This window comes from Carassius carassius, chromosome 49, assembly GCF_963082965.1.
Source record: "Carassius carassius chromosome 49, fCarCar2.1, whole genome shotgun sequence".
Lineage (NCBI taxonomy): Eukaryota > Metazoa > Chordata > Actinopteri > Cypriniformes > Cyprinidae > Carassius > Carassius carassius.
Genome location: NC_081803.1, coordinates 3,785,841 through 3,811,513, shown reverse-complemented (window position 1 = coordinate 3,811,513; position 25,673 = coordinate 3,785,841). Strand labels below are relative to the sequence as shown.

Genomic DNA, 25,673 nt, shown 5'->3' with positions numbered 1-25,673 from the left:
TAATGCACCAATCAAATTGTGGATTATATGGTCCTGAGTCATAACTAAATTACATCACAGAAATGAATTCTAATGACATGCCAATCTCCGATGTCACCATCTTTGAACCGAATTCATCTGATAACATGTTGATATATAAAACAAATACACAAGAAAAATTAGTGTGTAGGATGCATCTGATTTAGTGCTTCTTGATTGGTCAGTAAAAATTGCTGTAGTGTTACTCAATGTAGGAACCACGATACTGCATAAAGCAGGGGTTAAATTTGAATTATAATGTCATGAAACGTTTTATTTGATCTAATAAGAAATTAATGTACTTGGTTTATTTCTGGGACTTTGGAAATGGCTGGGACATTTTGGACTCCTGCTTTTTTTTTGCATGTGTCCGTATAGGAGGGAGAGAGAGAAAGTGAAGGGAGGGATGTTGCATTGGAATTGCAATGGGAATAGAAGGAAAAGGAAGGATGAAGCCCTTAATATGAGTTTTACATTAGAAAGACCGTGTTAAGGGAGTCTGTAAAAATCTGAAGGCAGTGCATTTTTCATATTTCTGAGAGATTGAAAGGTGGTTATGAGCAAAAAAGTGTATGGATTGACAAGGGAAGGGGATGCCTCTCTCTGCTTGTGCTCCGACATCTGCTCACTGGCTAGAGCCAAGGGTGGGAGGAGTTTGAGTGCTCTTGCTGCAGCAGAGAGAGGGAAAAAAGGATACATCAGTGCCACAGAGGAGAGAAAGAGAGAGACTGCTTTCTGCATCACAGCACTCTATCCTTCATTTACATTCCAGACGCTGGCTCCTCTGTGGAGAGCCCCTTCTCCGAAATGCCAATCACATTGTTGTGAGGGGGCTGGGTGACTGGCACGTGCAGAAGAGGTTCCCCAGTCTTCGTTCGACTGACGACTGAAGTTGCTGCAAAGACATCAGACTCTGGATTACATCATTTTTGGGGATTTGTAGGAATAAACAATTTGATTACGTTATTGTGAGGAATCTCCAGCGCTGCTTAGTTGTGCTTGATCCTCCTGACTAATAACTGTTTGAGAGCGACTGGGACTTTTGTGATCAGAGTGGCAAGGACTCTGCTTCCTCTGCTTTTTTCCTTGTGTGCGTCCTGTGCTGACAGCTGCCTGCCCCGCTCAGGCGCAGCTGTGCTTCTCCCCGGAAAGGTAGGGGACTGATTTAAGAGGGGGGAGTTTATGTTCTCTACTGCTGGGGTTTGCTCCGGAGTTGAAGCTAGACTCGTCACCTGACCACCACAACAGCTTGTAGTGACTGATTCTCCTCAAGATACTGTCGCTGCATGTGTGTGCTTTGGTATAAGGATTGCTGTGGACACTAAGGACTAGTGGATCATGTTGCTGTTGATATGGAAGCCACCTGGCACGGACATCTCCCCCATGTCTATCAGTGGAAGCCATACTTTGGGCAGCCTTTGCTGAGCTAGGCCCCCAAGGAACTAGCACCCTTAATGTGTGCCCAAGTGCACCCTGAACAAGATGAACGCAACTGAATTGAACCATAGCACAGAACCCTTTTGCCTGCTGGACATTGGCTACTCACAGAACTTCAGCACCTGCCTGCTGGAAATAGCTGTTATTCTCTTCTTGACAGTGCTCATCATCTTCGGGAACCTGGTGGTTATCTTTGTGTTCCACTGTGCCCCGTTACTCAGCCACCATACCACTAGCTCCTTTATACAGACTATGGCATATGCAGACTTGCTGGTTGGGGTCAGCTGTCTTATCCCCTCTTTGTCCCTCCTGCACCAACTGGAGGGTGTGAATGAGAAACTCACCTGCATGGTCTTCAGCTACATGGTCTGTGTGTTGAAGAGCGTCTCCATGGCTTCTCTAGCATGCGTTAGTATTGACCGTTATGTTGCCATCACCCGACCTCTTTCCTACACAGCTCTGGTCACACCCTGCCGTCTTCGCACTTGCATTACCCTCATTTGGCTGTACTCTGCACTCATCTTTTTGCCCTCTTTTTTTGGTTGGGGCAAGCCAGGGTACCACGGTGATGTATTTAAATGTTGCTCTTCCTGGGACACCCAGCCCCTTTTTACAGCATTTATTGTCACAGCCCTCTATGCACCAGCTGCTTTCACCGTTTGCTTCACCTATGCCCATATCTTTCGAATCTGTCGGCAGCACACTCGGCAGATCAGCGACCGGAGAGCTCGCTTTGGCCCACAGGATCCTGAGCCAGGTGAGCAAGCCTGCACAGACAAGCGCTATGCCACGGTGCTCTTCCATATCACCAGTGTGTTCTACCTGCTTTGGCTACCCTACATCATTTACTTTTTACTAGAGAGCGCAGGGATATACCACCATGCTATTGCCTCATTCATAACCACATGGCTGGCAATTAGCAATAGTTTTTGCAACTGTCTCATCTACAGCCTGTCGAACAGCGCCTTCCGCAAAGGACTCAAGCGTCTCTGCCTGATTTGTCTGCAACGTAGTGACAACAAGAAGTCCCTAGGAGATCCACCAACACCTCCGCGCCCTGCTTTCCATGTTTAACACCATCTTTTGGCTAGATAGTGAGCTTGATGTTGATGGCAAGTGTCTTGTCAAATTAAAAGTGGATACTGAAGATTTGTTTCGGCATCTGTGCACTGTCCCAGTTCAAGCCAGGTATTTTGAATGGTGCAAGTTGACAAAGGTCTGTTTTCCCATATGTTTTGTTGCAGGATTACCTGGCAGCAAGAAAAAAACATTTGACCTTGGTCATTAAAGATGAAGTGGGCAGCTACTGTATGTGAGAGTGTGCCATTCTCATCAGTGTTTGCAGATATACGATTCTCAGCAGTTATTGCTACAATGATGAATTAAGCAATGACTAAAGGAGAAAAATATTCTGTGAGATATGATTGCAAAGTTCTTAGATTGCAACAAATATTGTCTGTATGCGAAAAGCATAGTTTTCATTAGTGACATCATTAGTCTCGGTTTCTCCTGTTAACTGGCGCACATGTGTTTATATGTAGGGGAAAAAGAAGGATCCCTGCTTGACTGATATACAACCTTAAATATTATTGACTAGATGTTAAAATTATCTTCTGGTCAAAGACTTTGCTAAGTTTAAAAGCATTTCCAAGGGCTGACCTGGTTTTGAACTCATGATTTTATTTGTTTTTACTAGTAATATCTGATTCTTGCCTCTGAATTTCTGAGGATAATCTGATCCCTACCATGCTCTTAGTGGAAGAATGTGTTTGCTAGATCCGCAGTGTTTTTTTTTTTTTTGTCTTTGAACCAGTGACAAATCTTGACCTTCAGCAGTCACAATTGGAATTTTTAAAAAGCCGTTTTCCCAAAGAACAGAAGTCGACCCCCAGCCCGCAAGCAGTGCCACAATTACATGGACTTCCCATTTTCTGCTGATTTAAAGCCATGCAGGGATTACAAAACCACGCCTCCAGTCGGAGGACATCATCCTTGAAAAACGCAGTAATACAACAACAAACAGATGACCTATTTTGACGGAATCATTTCTAAACCTTGATCACACTGGAGATTTAACTTTTTACCTGGACCCCGCAAGATCCCTTCACCCCTAGTTTCAACTCTTATTCTATAGGCTTTACATCCTTCAAGTCATTTTGGAAAAATACTTGGAGTATTTTATTTGATTCAACTTGGATTTAAATTTGATTGTAATGTCTGCTGGACAAAATGACTCTTGGACTTGCCCTCTGCCCTGTAGTGTCAGTCGTGTGCAACTCTCTTGCCATGCTTGGTTCACTTCCACTGGTTACAATGGGATTTAGTGGTAGGAATGAATGGTTAAGGGGAATGGGGAACATCTGTCTAAATGCATTGTCCAAATGCACAATCACACCTAAAACATTGTATAATGCAGTTAAGCACAACACAGGAACACATGACCAAAACAGATGTTAGTTGCTTAATTCCATCATACGGTCCTTAAGATGAACAAGGCCTTAGTGGTAAAGGTCTCTGATGTGGTGGACACTTAATGGATAAAATGGAGATCAGAAGAAAAGCTACTGAAACCGATATCAAAACTTGATATCAGGCAAATGTTTTTTATAGAGTCCTGCATGTCCCAATGAATCAAAAACAAACTGTATCTAGCTGCGCCGTACTATTTATCTTTATGTCACAGACACATGTACATAATTAATATGTGGAGGTGCCAAGAAAATTGAGGGCATTGAAAATCATGCCCTTTGTCTTTTATTTCATGCTGTGACTATGATCATAAATTCACTAATTTGGATGGTACTGTTAAAACTTTTTTTTTTATACAGATAGCATTGTCCTCTTAGCTGACCAAAGTAACAATATTTATTGGTGTTCTCTGATGGAGTTGTTATGTAATATATAGATAGAGGAACTACAAAATGTATTAATTGTTTTCGAATGGATTGATTGTTTGTAGTAAGATTAGTAAGTAGTCTACATTCCTCTTTGTATTAAATCTAATAGCATTTATGACCTTTACCTTCTCTTAAATAGTTTTAAGAGAATGTTTTCCATTGGAGAGGGTTATGTATTGTGGCATATTCCCAAATACTTTTTTTAAATGACACCATGGACAAATGCTCTCAATTTATCACCAAAACCAGTAGTATGACTGTTGGAAATGGGTCTAGTTTCTATGCCATGTCACTTCAGTTAAAGACTGAAGACTTGCTTTCATAATTATAATACTGTGATGTGAAGAAGTGTCTTATGTCTCCTTAAGTGTTTGGTCAAGATTTTGATAGGAGACGTATAAAGAATGAACTGCTATGTCATGGCAGGGCATTGTGCAATACTTCCAATCACTAGACAGAGATGTAGAGCGAGAGAAAACATATCACACACAATAGAAACATGGCTTTATTTTTTCCTAGTGTCCCAGCTTGTTTGTTCAAATGTAGATCTTGATCTTACGGCCTCTGGCCATGTGCTGTTTTTGAACCAGAGCTGAAAGAATTTGTGTATCTCAGTTTGGCCATTTACCCAGCCGTTGCTTTATTGATTGCACATGACCGTGTGTGTACACACGTGCATGGATGTTTATGTGCATTACAAGAACAAAGGCGCATGTCTAGTCAAAGAACTTGTTTTTAACATTCGTCTTGATTGCTTTTTGGACTTTTTAATGCCCCTGGAGCTCTGGACTCACCCAAGACTGCTTTCTCCCTCTTGTCTTAAGAAAATATCCCTGTATTCATTTTAAGGAATCAGATGAAATGGCCAAGATTTAATGGTCATGCTTAAGAAACTGCCTTTCTTGTGTATTAAGCATTTGGATTGGTTGAACTTTGAGAAACCGTCCATGTGTTGCTCTAATTCAGACTAATTCTGCTGTCTTTTCTCATTGGTCGCCAGTTAATTCTTTCTATAAAAATGAAATTGTAGATGGGTTTTCTCCTTCATTTTCTGTTAAAATCTGGATCTTGAAGCATGCACATCTGTATTTTCAGATATTGTCTTCTGAGGTTATTTCTGCTGTCTGAAGGATATTGTAAGTTGGAGTGTATGTAGGTTTTATGAATTGCTAATGGAATTGTATATTTTGACATGAGAATGGATTTTGAGGCTCTGATGTTGCCTAAACAGGTGTCAACATTGCATGTTTTGCTTCATAGATGATGGTACTTCTGTCATGGGTAAAGGAAACATTTAAACTTTTAGGACATTTTGATGCCAGAGAGCGTTCGTTTGTTTTTGTTCTCTTTATGATGCCAAAGGATTCTTTTTTTTTTTTTTTCCTGTGGGAAAACTGCTCTGTTCTTGAAATCAAAGTCAAGGGCTAGCGCTCTCAAGGGAGAAAATCTCCCAAGATGTGCCATGTTAGGACGCAGGAACCAGTCGGCCCTTGCCTTCGCAGAAAATGGAGGGCTGAGCTGGAACAGTGTGTGTTTTCTCCCTGCACAAAACACACACACACACACACACACACACTCCTCTCGATACATTTGTGTCGTCTTTGAGTTTAATCATGTATGTTTTAAAAGTCTGTTAAATTTGCAGTGCCCAGGACCTTTAATGAATTGCTCATGATCTCCGCTTTTATTCGTATAACTGGATAATTTTTATTTTTTTTGCCTTTCACTGTAATGCATTCCAAATGTAATTGCAATTTGCAAGAAAATATGAACGCACCACAAAGTCTTTGTGATTAACAAAATTTTTTGAAAGAAAATTGATCTGCTTCTCCATATTTTCTTCAGCATATCAACGAGTTGTCTGGTGTGTAGGACTGTAGCTGAGGTACTAATGTGATGTACCGCAAATTTTGTAATGATGTCATGTTTTAGAACATTATTGTCAATAATATATTTATATTCTGGTATATCTGCACTGAGGAAATAAATGTGAACTTATCTTATCGTGTTGGAATGCTTGTTATTGTTTGAGAAAATGTATGGTTGAGTTGTGCCTGTGTATGTTGAATGCATTCATGTTTTTTTTTTACTTTATGTAGATTTATGTGAAAGTTTCTAACAGTACATTGATAATCATCTTTGGTTGGGAATTACTTGCATTAGCACTTGTTCATCTCATGGACAATTTAACTTCAAAAGTACACATCAGTGTAAAAAACAACATACATTTGTTGGTCAAGGACATGTGCCAACTTAAACATTTGGTTTTCTGTGACGTATTAAAAGTCAGAATTGTCTTTGTTTTCATAAGTACTGTAAGTTTCTCATGACCTTATTTGATGTTGCGTCATTTTTCAGTTTTAGATCTCACCAAATATAACATTTTGGATTTTACGTCTAGACAAGGTCTTTTCAAGCTAGAAGACTGTCCAAGACTAACCATAGCAAAAGCATCCATTTGAATGGGTTTTCTACAAAAACTCAAATAAGAAAACAAATCATTATGAGCCTTTTACTCTGCAGTAATATTCATCTTGCACACTTCCTAACCAAGCAACTTCCAGCAACAAGCAATTTGTCTGTCCAACCTGCTCAGCGATGCAACGTATATAGTTAATGTTTAATATACAGTTATGTAGAGCTGAATTTTGAACCAGTGATGGAAAACACTCTTTTTCAGTGTTTTGTTGAAGGGAAGAGGATGTGGACCCTCCCAGCCTCCCTATTAGTCAGGTAGTGATTGGACTACAGTGAACCCACCCTCAGCCTCTCGCTCTTTCATCAAGCTCACTAAACTTTTCATAATCAGCCTCCCCAAAAAAAACTAAATGCCATTTTTGCCCATTGTTGTCTATCAGAAAAAAACGACCGTAAACAATGGTCAGGAAAGAAAGTATACAGTGCTTCCTGCGGAAGTAGCCTTCCCCAGCACACACACAATCTCACCATCACAGTCGAAACACAACACAAGTTATGCTTTGTACTCCGCGCTCACTCAAGAGGTTCACACAGATCCACTTTTAAACAATCTCACGTCACCATGATTTTCCTTAACACTTTTCTGAGTCTAGGAGGACTTTCCACAATTATTGACAGAGCACAACTGTGGCTCCTTATCTGAGACATCAGGGACCGAGTCTTCCCAGCAAACCCTGAACCTGTTCAGACCTCCTCCTTCTGGAGGTTCAGGACGGAGGGTGAGAAGGAAAGTCTTGGAAAACCTTCGGAAAGAAAAAACGGCACTTTCCTTGGCTTCATCCATTAATTCTGTTTATAATCTATCTTTTCCTGCCATTATTTGCGCTCTTGCTTTTCTTTAATCCCACTTTTGGGTCAAAGAGTTTTTTTGTTGTTTTTTTACTTTTATGTGGTCCTTTACTTGTTTATTTATAATTCAAGTCATACATACAGTGATTTTAATATACTTATTTGATGTTTGGTGCATGTAACAATTTTTTTTTTTCATATTCCGTGTGAAGTCAAAACTTTAATGATGTTACAACTGTCTTGATGCAAAATGAATGAATTAAAAAAGGAAAAAGCTCATTAGAACAAAATTCTTTAAAAGAAAACATTGAGTATTTTGGCATCTTTTATTACTATTTCTTCTGGAAAAATAAGCAGTGAAACAGTGCTGTTAAAATATATTATATCTAAATAATATTATAAACATTTGAAAAAAATATTGTCTACTGTACTGTTTTTTTTTTTTAACTATTATGACCCCCAAAAAATGTTAACTGATTTTATAATTAAATAATAATTATAACAATTTCAGTAATAATAATATCATTTAAAAAACAACCTTTTGAATAATAATATTAAGGTGTAGGGAAAATGTTAACATTTTTAAACCACAGGACATTTTGAGAGTCATCATTTTTATTTATATATGTATTTTTGCAAATGTTATCAAAACCATTTGACCATTTGGAGGTACATTTCTTGGCATGTGCATTTTAAAATAATCTTTTGGACCATTTAAGTAGTTACAGTCACTTAAATCATATTTTAAGATAAGAGCTTGGGACATTTGGCCATGTAGTCCTTCAGTCCAGACCTGCTGTCCTTCCCAGTAGTTGACTGCTCTAATCTAAGACTAAACACTTTGTATCACCTTCTCTGAGCGCGATCTGATCTTCCTCAGAGGTGTGCTTTAGGTCAGGTGCCGTCTAGTCAGACTGGTTCGATTATACTCTGATCTCAGACTGACCTATTTTTAGCTGCTTCTAGTCCACTGGTTTCAACATAGGTCTCTGCTAGCTTCTTCTTGGACCCTTTTCCATTCTCTTGTCATCTTGCTGGCGTGAGCAGTGGGTCAGTCTGCCTCACGTTCGCTCTGAGTTTGCATAGCTGCTGAGCACGTCAGCTGAGCTGCTGGCTGCAGATGCATTATTTAGTGGCTCCTTTCTTTCACATAAACATAGCATCAATTATAGAAGAGGGTAATTAATCTTTGAAAAGGGGTATGCTTACAAAGACAGGAATCCGCTGTTAGCGCAAATGTGTGGGAGCACTTTCTAGCACCCTGCACGCGCATACGCTAGTCTGTTTGGCGTTTCTTTGGAAAACAAATGTTCCCTGAAGGTTATTTCCTGAGCTTAAATCTTGGTACTGTTGCTAGCAGGTGGCAACTGTCTTGTATTACATGTGGGATGGTGTGAATTAGGTAGGTTGGAGGCCCAAATCTACAACGCATATGGTGACTTGTCAGAGGCAAAAGTGAGACTGGAAAATTGATGACAGAAGGAATGGAACAAGGCAATTTAAGCGAAAGACATATTCCTTTGCTTTCATCACCTTGTTCCATTCCATCTGTCACCATTTTTTCAATGTGATGGAAGAAAGGCAGAGTAGAAAGCGACTGATGTTAATCATGCTTTTTGGCGAAGATTGCAGTCTTGTGCTGGAAAGAGGATGAATAAAACATGGTTTCCTGAATTCAGACTGAATACCCCAAGAGACTTGGGGAAACCGGAGGAGAGTCCCTGTCTCTACCAGTCTGGTGTGCGTGGAGTCAAATATTTAAACTGCTCTTGGTTGGAGTCTCCACATTTTTGATTAATTAAATATGTTTTTTGCTCCCCTATTATCTTAAAATAACAAAGTTTTACAATAAATAGATTTTTATGTTTTAAAAATATTTCAGTTCTGTACTATTATTTAAAAGTAGAGCCCTGCACGGGCCTCAAATCTAGGCCCGAGCCCGGCCCTGGCCCGAGACGCTCAGGCCCTAGCCCGACCCGTGTCCGACAGCTCATCAGAATTATCAGCCTGAGTCCGACACGAGCCCGTGTTTTTATTTATTTATTTATTTATTTTATTACACAGCAGAAGCCTGCCCAATTGCAACAATTAAAAAAGGGGTCAGTTTTGTGTTATGTTTCTTTTCATTTCTTTATCAAGTTAATTTAGAAAAATGTTTGGAGCATTTTTTTTTAAATGAAGATTTACGTTAATCAGCCGAACCGACAGCAAGAAGCCTAAAACGTACTCGGTTACTAAACGTAACCTCGGTTCTCTCTAGAAGAGCGAACGAGTACTGCGTCTTAGCTAAGACGCTACGGGAAAAGTTTCGCGCCCTTCTTGCCACTTCCCGCCGAAACGGGTGTGGCCCAACCTATAAAAGGAGCTCGAAAAGGCTGACTCACCTGATTTATTTCATCGCCGAAGCGAACCAGAGTGAATCGTGCGCACTGCAGAGAACGCAGTACTCGTTCGCTCTTCTAGAGAGAACTGAGGTTACGTTTAGTAACCGAGTACGTTCTCTTACGAGAGCTCTCTCGTACTGCGTCTTAGCTAAGACGCTACGGGAACCCAATGCAAAACGCCGTGCGCGCAGGGATCACACACCAATAAACCTGAAGCAACGCCCAGGATTTACAGTGCACAGTCACCTGAGGGACTCACAGAGAGTCCAGGACAGAAAAGAGGGAAAGCCCTCCGTCCCATATCTAGCAGCATCCGTAGATGCTGCAATATGACATCACACAGCCGAGGCAAAGCCTGACCAATGTGGCAATGCGGGTCTTACGCAATACTGCCCATATAACAGTCGCAGCGCATAGCGCTCATGAACTCAGAATTCCCCTCAGGGCCCTGATTCGACTATACCGACAGCAGCCTTGCTTGCAAGGCGGGAACCTCCAGGTTATAGAACCTGATAAATGTAGACGGCAAGGCCCAACCTGCCGCCATACATATATCCTGCAAGGAGATCCCAGTAGACCACGCCCACGACGAGGCGACGCCTCTTGTGGAGTGTGCTCTGACGCCCAACGGGCACTGAAGGCCCCTGGAAGCGTAAGCTAACGCTATGGCGTCAACTATCCATCTGGATAGAGTCTGTCTCGAAACAGCCATTCCCTTGGAACGTCCACCGAACGAGACAAACAGCTGCTCCGTTTGCCGAAAGGCAGCAGAGCGAGACACATAAGCTCTTAAAACCCTGACAGGGCAAAGAAGACTCGAGTCTATCCTCTCCTGACACCGGCAGGGCAGACAGGGCAATAACCTGAGCCCGAAACGGCGTGTTGAGGGATTTCGGCACATAACCGTGCCTAGGTTTGAGTATGACCCTTGAGTCATTAGGCCCAAACTCCAAGCACGACTGGCTCACCGAGAGCGCATGCAAATCACCCACACGCTTCACCGAAGCGAGAGCCAACAAGAATACTGTCTTGAACGACAGCTGCTGAAGGCTAACCGATTGGATAGGCTCAAAAGGGGGACCCTTCATGGCCTCCAAAACCGCTGCGAGGTCCCACATAGGGACTGACGGAGGTCTGGGAGGATTCAGTCTCCTAGCTCCTCTGAGGAACTGGATGACCAAATCATTCCTTCCTATTGACTGACCGAGCGCTGTTTCAGAAAACGCTGCGATGGCCGCCACATAAACTTTGAGCGTGGATGGGGCTCTGCCCTTATCCAACAGCTCCTGTAGGAAGGAGAGAACCTCCGTCACCTCACAACTAAGGGGTGAATATCCTCGAGCTGTGCACCAGCTGGAGAACACCGACCACTTCGAGGCATACAGACGTCGTGTCGACGGAGCTCTAGCCTGAGTGATGGTATTCAGCACTCCCACTGCGAGATCAGCGGGTAACCGTTGAGCGCCCACACATGGAGGGACCACAACTCCGGTTGAGGGTGCCAAATCGAGCCCCTGGCCTGCGAGAGGAGGTCCCTCCTCAACGGTACTGGCCACGGGGCGACATCTGCTAACTGCATCAAATCTGGGAACCATGGTTGGTTCCTCAAAAGAGTTGCTACAAGCAGTATTGAACATCTCGTTTCTGTAACCCATTCTATCACCTGCAGAAGGAGGGAGACGGGAGGGAAAGCATAAAGCGGGCAGCACAGCCATTCCCGTGACAGCGCTCCCCATCCTGAAGTGGAGGCGTCCGTCGACACCATCTTCACATTCGGGGAAGTCCCCAGGCTTACACCTGATCGGTACCAACCATTCGCTGTGCAAGGTGCCAGAGCTGTGACACAGCTCTGATTGACCTTGAGATGCAGCCGGCCAGACGCCCATGCTCTGCGCGGCACCCGCGTCTTCAGCCAGAACTGCAGGGGGCGCATGCGGAGCAGGCCCAGCTGCAGAGCCGGAGATGCTGAGGCCATGAGGCCCAGCATCTTCTGACAGTGTTTGAGCGACACGGTCGCGCCGCAGCGGAGAGAACTCGCTGCGCGCTGAATGCCCATCATCAGTTCAGAACTATACCCAGAAACAAATTCGCCCAATTGACACTGAGGCCGAGCTTCTCGAGGTGATCGAGTAAAACGGCCCTGTTCACAAAGCTCCGCTCGTGATCGGGCCAGAACCAGCCAGTCGTCCAAATAATCCAGCACTCGCATGTCTCTGAGTCTGAGAGGAGCGAGCGCTGCATCCATGCACCTCGTAAACGTACGAGGAGCCACGGAGGACTGTAAACTGGTATGCCTGGCCCTCGAAGGCGAATCTCAAATATCGCCTGTGGTTTGACGCTATCTGTATTTGAAAATACGCGTCCCTCAGATCTATTGACATGAACCAGTCCCCTCTGCGAATCTGCGCGAGGAGTTTCCTGGTCGTAAGCATTTTGAAACTGCATTTCATCAATGCGTTGTTCAGCTGCCTTAGATCCAGTATGGGCCTGAGACCCCGTCTCTCTTGGGCACCAGAAAGTATCTGCTGTACAGCCCCCCCTCGCTTTGAGCTTGAGACACAGGCTCTACAGCCCCTTTGCTCAACAGTTTTGATATTTCGGCCCGAAGTATGTGTGCTACTTATGTTTTGACCGTAGTTTCGACGCGCGCTGAAAAGCGCGGAGGGCGTCGAAAAAACTGTAGCGAGTAGCCTCTCTTTATAATGCCCTCTCTTTATAAACACCCAATCCGAAACCCCTGGAAGCGCTGACCATGCATCTGCATGAATGGCTAAGGGCTGGCTGCGAAGCGTGCTCTGTTGACCGGGCAACGGCGGCGCTCGGGTGTGCTGCACATTTGAGGCGGGGAGCGCGCTGATCACAGCGGGCAGATCGCTCCTCCTCGACCCCGTCCCGGCGCTTAACCGACTGGGGGAAGGCTGAGCAGGTCCCGTGGGACTCGATATGTCTGCGAGTAACTGTGGGCTGCATATGTGCACATTTACCACTTTCAACTCGCTGTCTGCCTGTGCAGAGCGTCGTGCACGGGCCTCATTTTTACAGAAGCCATGCGCCGTATGTGACATAGTGTATGTGGGCACTGGTGAGTGGGCACGTTTACTATGTGGCGCGCTCGACCGATCTGTGTCGATCTTAGGTGCGCGAGCCCTGTGTGCAGGGCTGTGCTTACATGTGGAGATGGGCACTGAGGAGTGGGCATCGTCACTGCATTTATAGCACCATCGGCCGTGGCCAGACGAGCGTGCACGGGTTTTGTTTTTACAGAAACCACATGACGCGTGTGACATAGTAAATGTGGGCACTGAGGGGTGGGCACGCTTACTATGCAGTGTGCGCGATCGACTTGAGTCGCTTTTATGGGCGCAGGCCCTGTGTGCAGGGCTGTGCTTACATGTGGAGATGGGCACTGAGGAGTGGGCATCGTCTCTACATTCACAGCACCATCGGACGTGGCCGGACGAACGTGCACGGGTTTCGTTTTTACAGAAACCACATGACGCGTGTGACATAGTGATTGTGGGCACTGAGGAGTGGGCACGTCTACTATGTAGTGCGCGTGATCGACTTGAGTCGCTTTTATGGGCGCGAGCCCTGTGTGAAGGGCTGTGCTTATATGTGGAGATGGGCACTGAGCAGTGGGCATCATCACTACATTTATAGCACCATCGGCCGTGGCCGGGACACCAGAAATTACACCTTTTTCAGGAAATATATGGGTAGCCGTGATAACGGTTTTTGTGTGCAGGCAAGCGGGCAACCGTACAGGCTTGCGCATTGCAAAAGACGCTGAAACAGTCACAATCTCTGGAACTGAAACAGCGCCGCGCTTAGGTGAGAGCCCGGCCACAGCGGAAATTGTACACCGGCGCTTCGATGAAGCAGCCATCGTGTGTAGTGCAGACGCAGCGTCATGCAGCATGCATAGATGGCTTTCCTAGGATGCCTTGGGGGCTCCCGGCCTCACCGTAATCCTCTGCCGCGGTCCCCGCGGCGCGGGGCGAATGCCGGTAGAGCGAAAACGGGAATCTCAAGCTGCGTTGCTGAAGCTGTTGTGATAACGGCTTTTGTGTGCAGGCAAGCGGGCAACTGTGCAGGCTTGCGCGTTGCAGAAAACGCTGAAACAGTCACAATTCCTGGAACTGAAACAGCGGCGCGCTTGGGTGAGAGCTCGGCCACAGTGGAACTCGTACACCTGCGCTTCGATGAAGCAGCCATCGCGAGTAGTGCAGACGCAGCGTCACACAGCAGGCTTTAGATGGCAACACCGCTTTTGCCGCCGTCCAGCAGAGGGCGGACAAAGGTGCGTCGCTATCGCCTGTTCCACCGGCGGAAGTGACTGGTAGTTCCTGTTTTTAGCATCATCAGTGTGGAGAATGCTAGTGAGACAGACGAACGAGTTCGCGCTGAATATGGAGCGTTCCAAGCCTTCGCCACCTCTTCGTGAAGCTTCGTGAAGTGAGAAGTACGCTCATCCGAAAGGGAAATACCATCCAGCCGGGAACGAGAGGGGGGGCGCTGGTGCAAACCACTCGCGGCCGAGACTTGTCGCGGCCAACACGAGCATTCGCCCGTACGAGAGAGCCCGTACGAGAGAGCTCTCGTAAGAGAACATATTTAATCAATTAAGCCTCTCAAATACGCTAATACTTTACTTGGCTACAATAAAATCCATAGATATAAAACACTTCAAGCATATCACACAGACAGTTAGTTTAATAAATGTTTATTTATTAAACCACAGTGAGTAAAATAAGAAAAAATTGAAATACTGAGGCAGGCTCGCAACAGCACTCGCAAACGAAATGAGAAATAGCCTACAATCTAAACAAATTAAAATAATTAAAAACAAACTTGCAGGTTATCTTACCTCAAAAATGCACCACAGAACATGTCCATTCTTTTTTCCATTAGTTTCCAACAGTTAAACGAAAATAAAGTCCAGTCAAATGAAAAGTTAGAACAGTCTCTTACAGAGCATCGTGGAGAAAAAGAATAGCATCCAGAGTGGAATGTTTTAACCCAGTCCTCCTCTCTTCCATCACTCTTCCCGCTGCGCTGAAGACACGTTCGCTGCTGCTGCTGGCGGGACACTAAACACAGAGCGAGCCAGTCTTGACAGTTGCGGTAGCAGGGTCTCGTGCTGTTTCCACCATAGCAGCACATCTCGTCCATCACCGTCCATGTTGTGATTGAGGTACATGTATTGCTGTACTTCATCGTCGTCATCCTTGTCCTGCTCCACAATGTTTTCAAACTCGGCCAGCGCTCTCTTCTTTCCTGCGTGTCCCGCAACAACAGGTGCAGACACAGAAATGCTCGCCGCTGCATGAATCATCATTTTATAATTATTAGTTGGCCAACTAGGCTATGATTAATACATTAATTTAGAGGCCTATAACAGCTACTACTACAATAAGTGGATATAAGTGAAGTATAATCCTGGGTCGCGCTGACGGAAAAGCGTGCGTGCGTGCGTGAGACTGTCATGTCAGTATAATTATAATGGGTTGAATTATCAGATTATGAAAGTTATGATGTTATGAAATGTCTATGTTTGTTTTTCTATCGTCGACGTCAACTTCTCATTTTTTTTTATTAATATCTAAAAATATAAATAGAAGGATAACCCAAAAAAGGCCCGAGGCCCGGCCCGCATGTGAGCTATAACGTGAAAATTGGCCCGAAGCCCGGCCCTAGGGGCATAAATAAGTCGTGGCCCGTCGGGCTCGGGCTGAAATGCAGGGCTTTATTTAAAAGTTTAGGCCAAGTAATTTTTTTTTAAAGAAATTAAATTGATTTAAAATGACAGTCATGTGGAATGTTACAAAATATTCGTATTCCAGGTAAACGCTTTTCTTTTGAACGTTTCCATCATAGAATCCTGAAAAAAATGTTTTCCACAAAAACATTAAGCAGCACAGCAGTTTTCATCAATGATGATAATTAGAAAAACATTTCTCTTGAGCAGTAAATCACTATATTAGAATAATAATTAGCTCATGTGACACTGAAGACTGGAGTAATGATGCTGAATATTCAGCTTTGCCATCACTAGAAATTAAATGTTAAAATGTTATTTTAAAACCGTTGTTTGAAATGTTATTAATATTTCAGAATATTCCTGTTTTTACTGTATTTTTAATTCACAAAATACAGCCTTGATTACAGTAATGCCATTAATTTTTGAAGACATTTATATGTTAATATAATGGTATTCAAGCATATAACACAATTACGATTTATGTTTGGTGTGTTGAGAAAAACAAGATTTTGCTCATGCTAAGGCAGGTGTGTGTGTGTGTGTGTGTTAGGTGTACAGTAATGAGTCATTACTGTTCTCCTCTTGCATCTCTGATATTAGAGAGCACATTTAATAATCACTTAAATTAAGAAGTTCAGAATGCTTCTCACTTTAAAGGGATAGTTCACCCAAAACTGTTTGCTTACCCTCAAGTTGTTAAAAATCTGTGTGAGGATCTCACTAGTCCACTAATCATATTCACTGTTCCTGAAACTCATGCAGTGCCTTTGCTGTACTGTGTAGTAAGTAATAACTTACAGGCATTATGTAATATTTTGCATTGCCAATCTTTTGATTCCAAAATTTGAGTTGTAAATTGAATTGATACTGTGAAGGGCTGTTTTTAAGACAGACTGATTCATCAACTAGTTTAAGGATGGCTGGAGCAACATAACTGACTGTTGTTACTATATAACAGGGCCAGAAATAAACATGGGGCATTCCTTTGCACTTTGACTGAGTAATTGAATTCAGCATTTTTGTGCTATCACAAGCTGGCTTTGATGTAATGTGTGCAATAATGGATGGGGAAATAAAGTGTGACAGAAATAGGACCAGGTGTCCATCAGCCGTCTGCAGCTCCAGACGCTCACAAACATTAAAGGAGCCGTATGTAGGATTGTGGCCAAAACTGGTACTGCAATCACTATAAAAATACTGTAGAGCGGTATATCCCCTCCCCCTACCCCCTGACTCGAGGTTGCCAGATAAGCTGCAGGATTCAGCAGAAACGTAGGCTGCTTCAATGAGTTTCCAATGGCAAGTGACGAACAGACATACACAGTAAGTTTTTTTTCTGTTAATTATGTTTATGCTTCATGAGAGCTATTTTGATAAGTAATTATGTATTTTAAAAAATTACAAATTGTCATTAGTTAACTATAATCGTAAAGATGTATGCTCGTATGTGACAGTATAATCGTAAAGATTTATGCTCGTATGTGACAGTGTAATCGTAAAGATTTATGCTCGTATGTGACAGTATAATCGTAAAGATGTATGCTCGTATGTGACAGTAAAATCGTAAAGATTTATGCTCATATGTGACAGTGTAATCGTAAAGATGTATGCTCGTATGTGACAGTAAAATCGTAAAGATGTATGCTCGTATGTGACAGTAAAATCGTAAAGATTTATGCTCGTATGTGACAGTATAATCGTAAAGATGTATGCTCGTATGTGACAGTAAAATCGTAAAGATTTATGCTCGTATGTGACAGTGTAATCGTAAAGATGTATGCTCGTATGTGACAGTATAATCGTAAAGATGTATGCTCGTATGTGACAGTAAAATCGTAAAGATTTATGCTCGTATGTGACAGTGTAATCGTAAAGATTTATGCTCGTATGTGACAGTATAATCGTAAAGATGTATGCTCGTATGTGACAGTATAATCGTAAAGATTTATGCTCGTATGTGACAGTATAATCGTAAAGATTTATGCTCGTATGTGACAGTGTAATCGTAAAGATGTATGCTCGTATGTGACAGTATAATCGTAAAGATGTATGCTCGTATGTGACAGTAAAATCGTAAAGATTTATGCTCGTATGTGACAGTATAATCGTAAAGATGTATGCTCGTATGTGACATAATCGTAAAGATGTATGCTCGTATGTGACAGTATAATCGTAAAGATGTATGCTCGTATGTGACAGTATAATCGTAAAGATTTATGCTCGTATGTGACAGTATAATCGTAAAGATGTATGCTCGTATGTGACAGTATAATCGTAAAGATTTATGCTCGTATGTGACAGTATAATCGTAAAGATGTATGCTCGTATGTGACAGTATAATCGTAAAGATGTATGCTCGTATGTGACAGTAAAATCGTAAAGATTTATGCTCGTATGTGACAGTATAATCGTAAAGATTTATGCTCGTATGTGACAGTATAATCGTAAAGATGTATGCTCGTATGTGACAGTATAATTGTAAAGATGTATGCTCGTATGTGACAGTATAATCGTAAAGATGTATGCTCGTATGTGACAGTATAATCGTAAAGATTTATGCTCGTATGTGACAGTATAATCATAAAGATGTAAACAAAACAACAACAAATAAAAACAACAAAATAAAAATTCCTTATTTTTCAATAAGAAAAAAAAATCAATTTACAAGTACTAAAGTTTTTGTCATAAGTAGGCTAACAAATAACCAAAACATTTGCCACAGCAATTATAACGCGGGACAACTTAAATATCACCAATGGCTATCACAGGGTTGTTTTCAGTTCCATCAGAAAATATTGTTAGAGTAACTAAATTACATTAGCAATGGTCATACAGGTCAACTTGCAGCATGTGTAACTTAGTCCACGATATATGTGATGAACAAATGACAAATCATTTTTACTGAGGTAACATTAGGCTACTGTCTCAATTACGTTTCAAATTGCCATAATGGGCGTGCTAATGTAGTTTTCCTCAGTGTCTCAGCATAATGACAGAGAAACGGGCTCCTATAATGCATTGCTAATGTTAGCATACGTCCATGTGAGTTAACGATATGTTACTTTGCACAAACATGCATAACTTTGTTCGATTGTCATGAATATATGAAATGTCCATTGACATCAAGTACAAGTTAGCCAAGCATAGATGAATCTTACCTGTCCAGGAGAAAATTAGCAACGTTGGCGTCTGTGTTCAAATTCTTTTCCGTTTTCAGCCGTCTCCATCTTTCAAAAGCATCTCCAATACAAATTCTGGTTTTATTTCGGACTTTGTCACAATGAATTTCTGAATTATAACGAGGTCTTTTTGATTTAGTAACATTAGACATTTTTATCCGACTGGAGTTAGGGTAGGTTACAGCAAAGCTGGCAACACGGATCCCGAAACACTACCGACTTCGTGATTGGTAGATAGGTGGAGGGAGGCGCGTCAGGCCAAAACACAAAATGACAACATCAACATCAGTTGAGGGCTGCAAGTCCACTTTTTAAATGACAATATCTTGGCCGGAATACTGTTGTCAGTGATATAAGTATTTGAAATGAACATGATTTCTTAATGTCTAGTGACACATCAGGGCCATTTTATGATTAATTGAAATAGATTTCTTACATACAGCTCCTTTAAGGGAGCGATCTAGTTTAATGTGATCTAGAGTTTTGTGTCTGTCTATCGAGAGAGTTGTTGTTGTTGTTGTTCTGAAAACTTTAGATGTTGAGGACATCATACTGACTACAAATGTAAGCAGTTCCTGATTTCTGCCCAGTAGTTTTGAGGGGTTGGCGCAGAGCTAGTTTTTAGCAACCCCTTCTACCCAAATCATGTTTCTTGCCTAAAACTATTTTGTGAGAATATACAAAACCTTTTGAATAGCCGTCAAAGAAGAATAGGCTTATTGTTTGCATAATGACATAGTTTGGTCACACTTACATAAATCTTAAAAGGAAAGTTCACCCAAAAACTAAAATTCTGTCGTTGACTCACCCTCAAGTTGTTTCAACCTGTACGCATTTCTTTATTCAGTTGAGCACAAAAGAAGATATTTTGAATAATGTTGGTAACCGTTAATGTACTATGGATACTGTCAACTGTTTGGTTACCAAGCCATCCCTTTAGTAGAATTAGAACATTTGCTTTCTTCAGTTACACACCATCCTTTTCAGCATCATCTTAAATAATTCAGATCCACAGGAACTTACAGTACAATCCCAAGTAACTTGTTTAAATTAAAGAGATTGAAATTGGATCACAGTGAACCCCAGTGGAGTGGTAATGTAACATCTCCTCCAGAGTGTGTCTGCCTGTCTGTCTTTTGCTTTCATTATCTTCCTCATGGCACCCCCCAAAGGGCTTGTCATGACATTTTACATGTTCTTTCAGTCTTGTGATACTGCTCTTGGTTCGATTTGCATCGCGTGTCCTTTTCTGAGTGGCTGAAGTGAGCCACAGCTACCAGTTTACAGTTTAGATGTTTGTTCCAAGCTTTTGGACAAATTCATTTTCATCTGTGTTTCTGAAAGACTTGGGTAATCTGCTCTCCTGCTATATATGTAATGATATAACAAAAACACACAATGACTAAGAGCTGTCAAGCTCCAAAACAGACATTGGAGCTGTGCATGGAGGAGAAAAGATCTCAGGATGGTTTTGGTCCATCATGAAAAACACTCTGAGTATGCATTAGTATTTTCGGTGTTTGTGATGTATGCCTAATTTCTTACAAATTCTGACACTCGAACATACACATACGCTGAGTCTGTGGGGTATTCAACATTCTCTGTGTATCTGTGATGCTGAAGGACACACTCTTGAGCACACCCCTGCTTGCATGTCCTCCACGGTTTGTCCGCATTGCTTTGCGGGGGTGAGAACACACTGTTCCAACAGACAGATCTTGTTGCCCTATGTGTGTTTGTCCTTTGGCATGTCCTATCCACTGCACTCTTGTGGACAGGAGTCACATGTGCTTTATTTGTCTATATATACAGTACAATGAAAGCAAATGGTAGCCAGCTTGACATAACAACATTGGCTCAACCGTTGGCTAGAGTTTGAGATGATATGTTCTGTTGGTGCAAAGACAAATGGAGTTGTTATTATTTTTGCACTTCTGTTTTGTGTTGATAGTGGGATGGAAATCACACACTCTGTCTTTACATCGCATTGTATATTGCAATGTACTTTTAGATTTTGGCATCACAGACTATTAGCTGTGCCTCATGGTAAAATGTCTCTGTTTCTCTCTCTTGTCTTTTATTAGGAATCTCCACAAGACAGTGCCATCACTCGTGACATTAACCGTACGTTTCCTGCGCATGACTACTTCAAAGACACGGGCGGTGATGGGCAGGACTCTCTCTATAAGATCTGTAAGGTGAGCAGAGGACCTGTCTGCCGTATGCCTTCAATTTGTCTGTTCAGCTCAGATCTGCATATATATACTGTGTATATATATATATATATATATATATATATATATATATATATATATATATATATATATATATATATATATATATATATATATATATATAGTTGATAGGTGGATGGATGGATATGTTTGAATGGGTAAATTGATGGATGTATCATTGGTTGGATGGATCTAGCTATAGAGGGATGAAGTAGATGAGTATATAAATCTTAAGATGCATATATAGGTGGATGAATGGATATATATATTGGATTGATTGGATGTATATTAGCTGACACAGTTGTACATAGTCTCTCATACTGTAAAAATACTTAATTCACTCATTGATTCATTCATTAATTCACTCTTTCCTTCATTCATTCATACTGTACAGTCCAGCGCAAGTACGTTCATGGTGGAAGTTCAGTTTAATAAATACAAAATACTCTCAAATCATCTCAAATTTTCACCCTGAAATAATGAGGTCGCTGGGTTTACTGTGAAAGTCACAAATGATGAGGGGAACGAGGAGATTGATGGTTGGGTTTCCATCTTTGGGTGTCTCTTAATAATTCACCAGCCCTCTCTCCGACTGTTACCACCATCATTCATACATTAATATAGATTTTACATATTGACCACACAGTGTGATTCAGTTCTCCCCCTCCACAGTTCACAAAGTTTATCAGCACTACAGTTTGTAATTGTCACAATATTAGCTCACATTTTTAACCCCGTTTTCTGAGGTATTGTAGGTCAATCTGTAAGTATTCCATCAAGCTCTCAAATCTCACTTCTGCATCTTCAGATGTGCCAACAAAAGGCCCTGTTTGCTAATAATAGGCATGCTAATAATCAAAAGTGAGAATTGGTCCCTGTACTAAAGTGTTACCCTTATTTTCAAAACTGCGTAGTTGATGTTTCTGTCTTTGTTTTTAATATTATAATAAGCATTTCTACCCATAATTTCACTGAAACATTTTGTATCTTCCATCCCGCAGGCGTACTCTGTGTACGATGAAGAAATTGGTTACTGTCAAGGCCAGTCTTTCCTGGCTGCTGTGTTGCTTCTACACGTGAGTGTCACATGTCACAGACACCTGAGGCAAAACGGTTTGAACCAGTGATGTCTGCAACATTAAACATTTCATATAATTCATATTTGTATGTTTGCACTTGCAAAATATTAAATTCAAAAACTACACTGTTGCATTTGAATGGCTGTCGATGGAAACACAGGCTGTTTGTGCCCAGACTGGAACCTCCACTTGGTTTACACTAATGACATCATCCTTTAAGATTTGCAGCAGTGCCATCTAGTGTTGTGTGAGATTGGCAGCCTGATGTGGTGTGAGTGGATCAGTGATTGTTTGTGCTGTAGATGCCAGAGGAGCAGGCGTTCAGCGTGCTGGTCAAGATCATGTTTGAATACGGTCTCAGGGAGCTCTTCAAGCAGAACTTCGAAGACCTGCACTGCAAGTTCTTCCAGCTGGAGAGACTCATGCAGGTTAGTGGTAGAAACTAAGAATATCAGTTCACATATCTGATGGCAAGTAATGACAGATTATAAAATAATGGAAAAATAAAGGCACACATTAAACATGCAATTGTTCCATTTAAAGGGCTAGTGTACTTTTGTTGAAACTATTTATATGACAGGATCGCTGTGTTGACCAGTCAGCATCTGGGACCGGTACGATCTGTGTCTTCTTCCTCTGTGTGTTGTAGGAATGCATTCCAGACCTGTACGCACACTTCCTGAACCTGGGTCTGGAAGCACACATGTACGCCTCCCAGTGGTTCCTCACACTCTTCACAGCCAAGTTCCCTCTTTACATGGTCTTTCACATCATAGACCTTCTGCTGTGTGAGGTAACATTTCATTCCTGCCTGCTTTCAAATAGATTTTCCTGATGGTCTCTTTGCCTAGTTTAGCTCTTAATTTATAGTTTAGGGCTGTTACCTTATGCAGTGCATTTTATTTTGATATATTTATAAACCATCTTTTGTCATTTTGAGTTCAACATGACAATATAGCAACATCCAGTCAAACCAAAAAATTTTTTTTAATTTGTTCCAAGTTCAGCTAATATGATTGCCATTTTTAAAGATTCTGTCTTGGGTTAAGCATTTTATCTAATATAATAAAACTTACGTAATATGGGCTTGAAAATATACTTGATATTGATACTTGATCCTTCCGATCTTGTTTTCTCTCCTTTCAGGGCATCAGTGTCATTTTCAACGTGGCCCTTTCATTATTGAAGGTAAGGAAGTGCTCATCTTTTTCTCAGATGCTTCACTAAGGAGACAAGCGGGTGCTGTTCCTGAAAATTAACCTGCAAGTCACCCATGTCTCATCTGCATGGTTACAGCTATTACTAGGATGTTAGACATAATTGGTGTACTGCTATCACACCTGAGTATCACTAACTCAAGATCACAACATGAGGGTGCAGTATTTTCTGAATTTCCTGAAAAGCTCTCTGTCTGTCCACAGACATCTAAAGACGACCTGCTGCAGACGGACTTTGAGGGCGCGCTGAAGTTCTTTCGAGTGCCAGTGCCCAAACGCTATCGCTCTGAGGAGAACGCCAAGAAGCTCATGGAGCTAGCATGCAGCATGAAGGTAACCGCCTTTGTTCAGGCTGTTTATTTAGTTCGAACTGATGTATTTAATGTGACGATCAGAGAAAGGAATAGTTCACTCATAAATGAAAATTTGCTGAAAATGTAATCTGTATCAGGCAATCAAAGTAGATGTAGATGAATTTGTTTCTTTATTGGAACAGATTTGGAGAAATGTAGCATTACATCACTTGCTACCAGTGGATCCTCTGCAGTGAATGGGTGCCGTCAGAATGTGAGTCCAAACAGCTGAAAAAACATCGAAGAACGTCAAGAAATGAGTCTGTCATTAAGATAAATCAACTTTATCCAAGTCCTCCATGCATAATATTTTTTTCTCTATTGAAAAAGTAATCTCATCTGAATCAGGAGAGAAATATACAAATTTCAAGCACCGTTTAAAAGTGAAAACAGTCCAGTTATGTGAATTTTTAAGTTAGAGGACAATAGGAAATGGACTTTTTACCTGGGAAAAGCAGATTTTGGCTTCACAAGATGTTAACTGATGGACTGGAGTGATGTTGATTACTTGTGGATTATTGTGATGTTTTTATCAGCTGTTTGGACTCTCATTCTGACGGCACCCATTCACTGCAGAGCATCTATTTTAGTAAGTGATGTAATGCTATATTTCTCCAAATCTGTTTCCATAAAGAAACTATATATATACCAGAATATATATATATATATATAATATATATATATATAGAGAGAGAGAGAGAGAGAGAGAGAGAGAGTTGAGCACTTAAAGCACTTCTGGATGACAGAGCAGCTGAGTGGTGTGTTTGTACCATCTCTTGTGCTGGTGTGAATGTGATTTTAATTTATTCCGAAGGTTTTTTGTGTGAATAGACCCTTTATCTACAATTATCTGCTATGCTATTTTGTAATTTATGGGGTGTAAAAAGTCTTGTTGTAATGATTTGGATGGGCCAGAAGAGGACACTGCAGCAGTAAGTAAGAGACCCATGACACTGAAGAGCTCTCAGTTCTCTTATTTTTGCATCTACCCCTAATGCATTTATTTATTTATTAAACTTAGTTTTTCATTACATTATGAATGTACATACTTTTTTTTTTAAGGTTATATTTAATATTTAGATAATATCAATTTATGACATTATTTTTGAAAGCATCCTCATTTTACAGCACTTTTAGTGGCTAAAACTGTTCAGAGTACTGAAGCTTTGCAGGCAGGTTTCTTGAAGTGTCTTGGAGACATTGCCACAGTTCTTCTGGGTCGAGTCTGTCTCAGTTTGTTCTGTTTCTTCATGTTAATCCAGACAGATCTCTGTGTGGAGCACCGGCTGCTGTCAGACTCCTTGTGCAAACAAAAATCTCACTGGATTATTACAAGTAATGGCAAAAGAAATGTTTAGAAATGTAAACTGATATTTCCTACTGACACACTATAGGAAGAAATAGAAATAACTGACTTAAAACCATGTTTTTTGTTGTTGTTGAAAATACTAGTGGCCTAAGACTTATGCACATTGGTGTAGTTTTTATTAATATTTTAAATGAACTTTTATTTATATTTTGTTAAATTGTTTAAGTAATTGTATTATGTGCTTTTGTCATTTCTGTTTATTTTGTTAAAATATTACTTCATATGTTTTTATTAGTTTTTATTTAGTACCCATTAGCTATTTTTTCTTTTTATAATTTTTTACAGCTATTGAAAGTCCACATAACCAAAACTATTACATATCAAAAAGTAGATAAAAACATCATAACAATAATCCATATGAATCCAGTGGTTTTTAATCTTAGTCTTCTAAGGAGACATGATCACGTTACATGATTAACAAATTTAATGTAGTTATTTACTCACATATAAACATTGATCAATGCACATATATAGAGCA

General features: G+C 41.3%; 2 protein-coding genes across 3 annotated transcripts in view; both read left to right on the top strand.

Annotated features, from left to right (window-relative positions):
• Positions 1-25,673, top strand: part of LOC132132967 (rab GTPase-activating protein 1-like) — a 78,330-nt gene that overhangs the window by 43,291 nt on the left and 9,366 nt on the right. For both annotated transcript variants that reach the window (XM_059545598.1, XM_059545597.1), the window contains 6 exons: positions 21,028-21,141; positions 22,179-22,253; positions 22,559-22,684; positions 22,906-23,049; positions 23,403-23,444; positions 23,678-23,806. In XM_059545598.1, coding sequence (XP_059401581.1) covers positions 21,028-21,141; positions 22,179-22,253; positions 22,559-22,684; positions 22,906-23,049; positions 23,403-23,444; positions 23,678-23,806 — 630 coding nt within the window. The remainder of the gene's footprint in view (positions 1-21,027; positions 21,142-22,178; positions 22,254-22,558; positions 22,685-22,905; positions 23,050-23,402; positions 23,445-23,677; positions 23,807-25,673) is intronic.
• LOC132132761 (probable G-protein coupled receptor 21) lies at positions 674-3,620 on the top strand. The gene has a single exon (XM_059545284.1). The coding sequence runs from the start codon at positions 1,501-1,503 to the stop codon at positions 2,527-2,529; it is 1,029 nt and encodes a 342-aa protein (XP_059401267.1). The 5' UTR covers positions 674-1,500; the 3' UTR covers positions 2,530-3,620.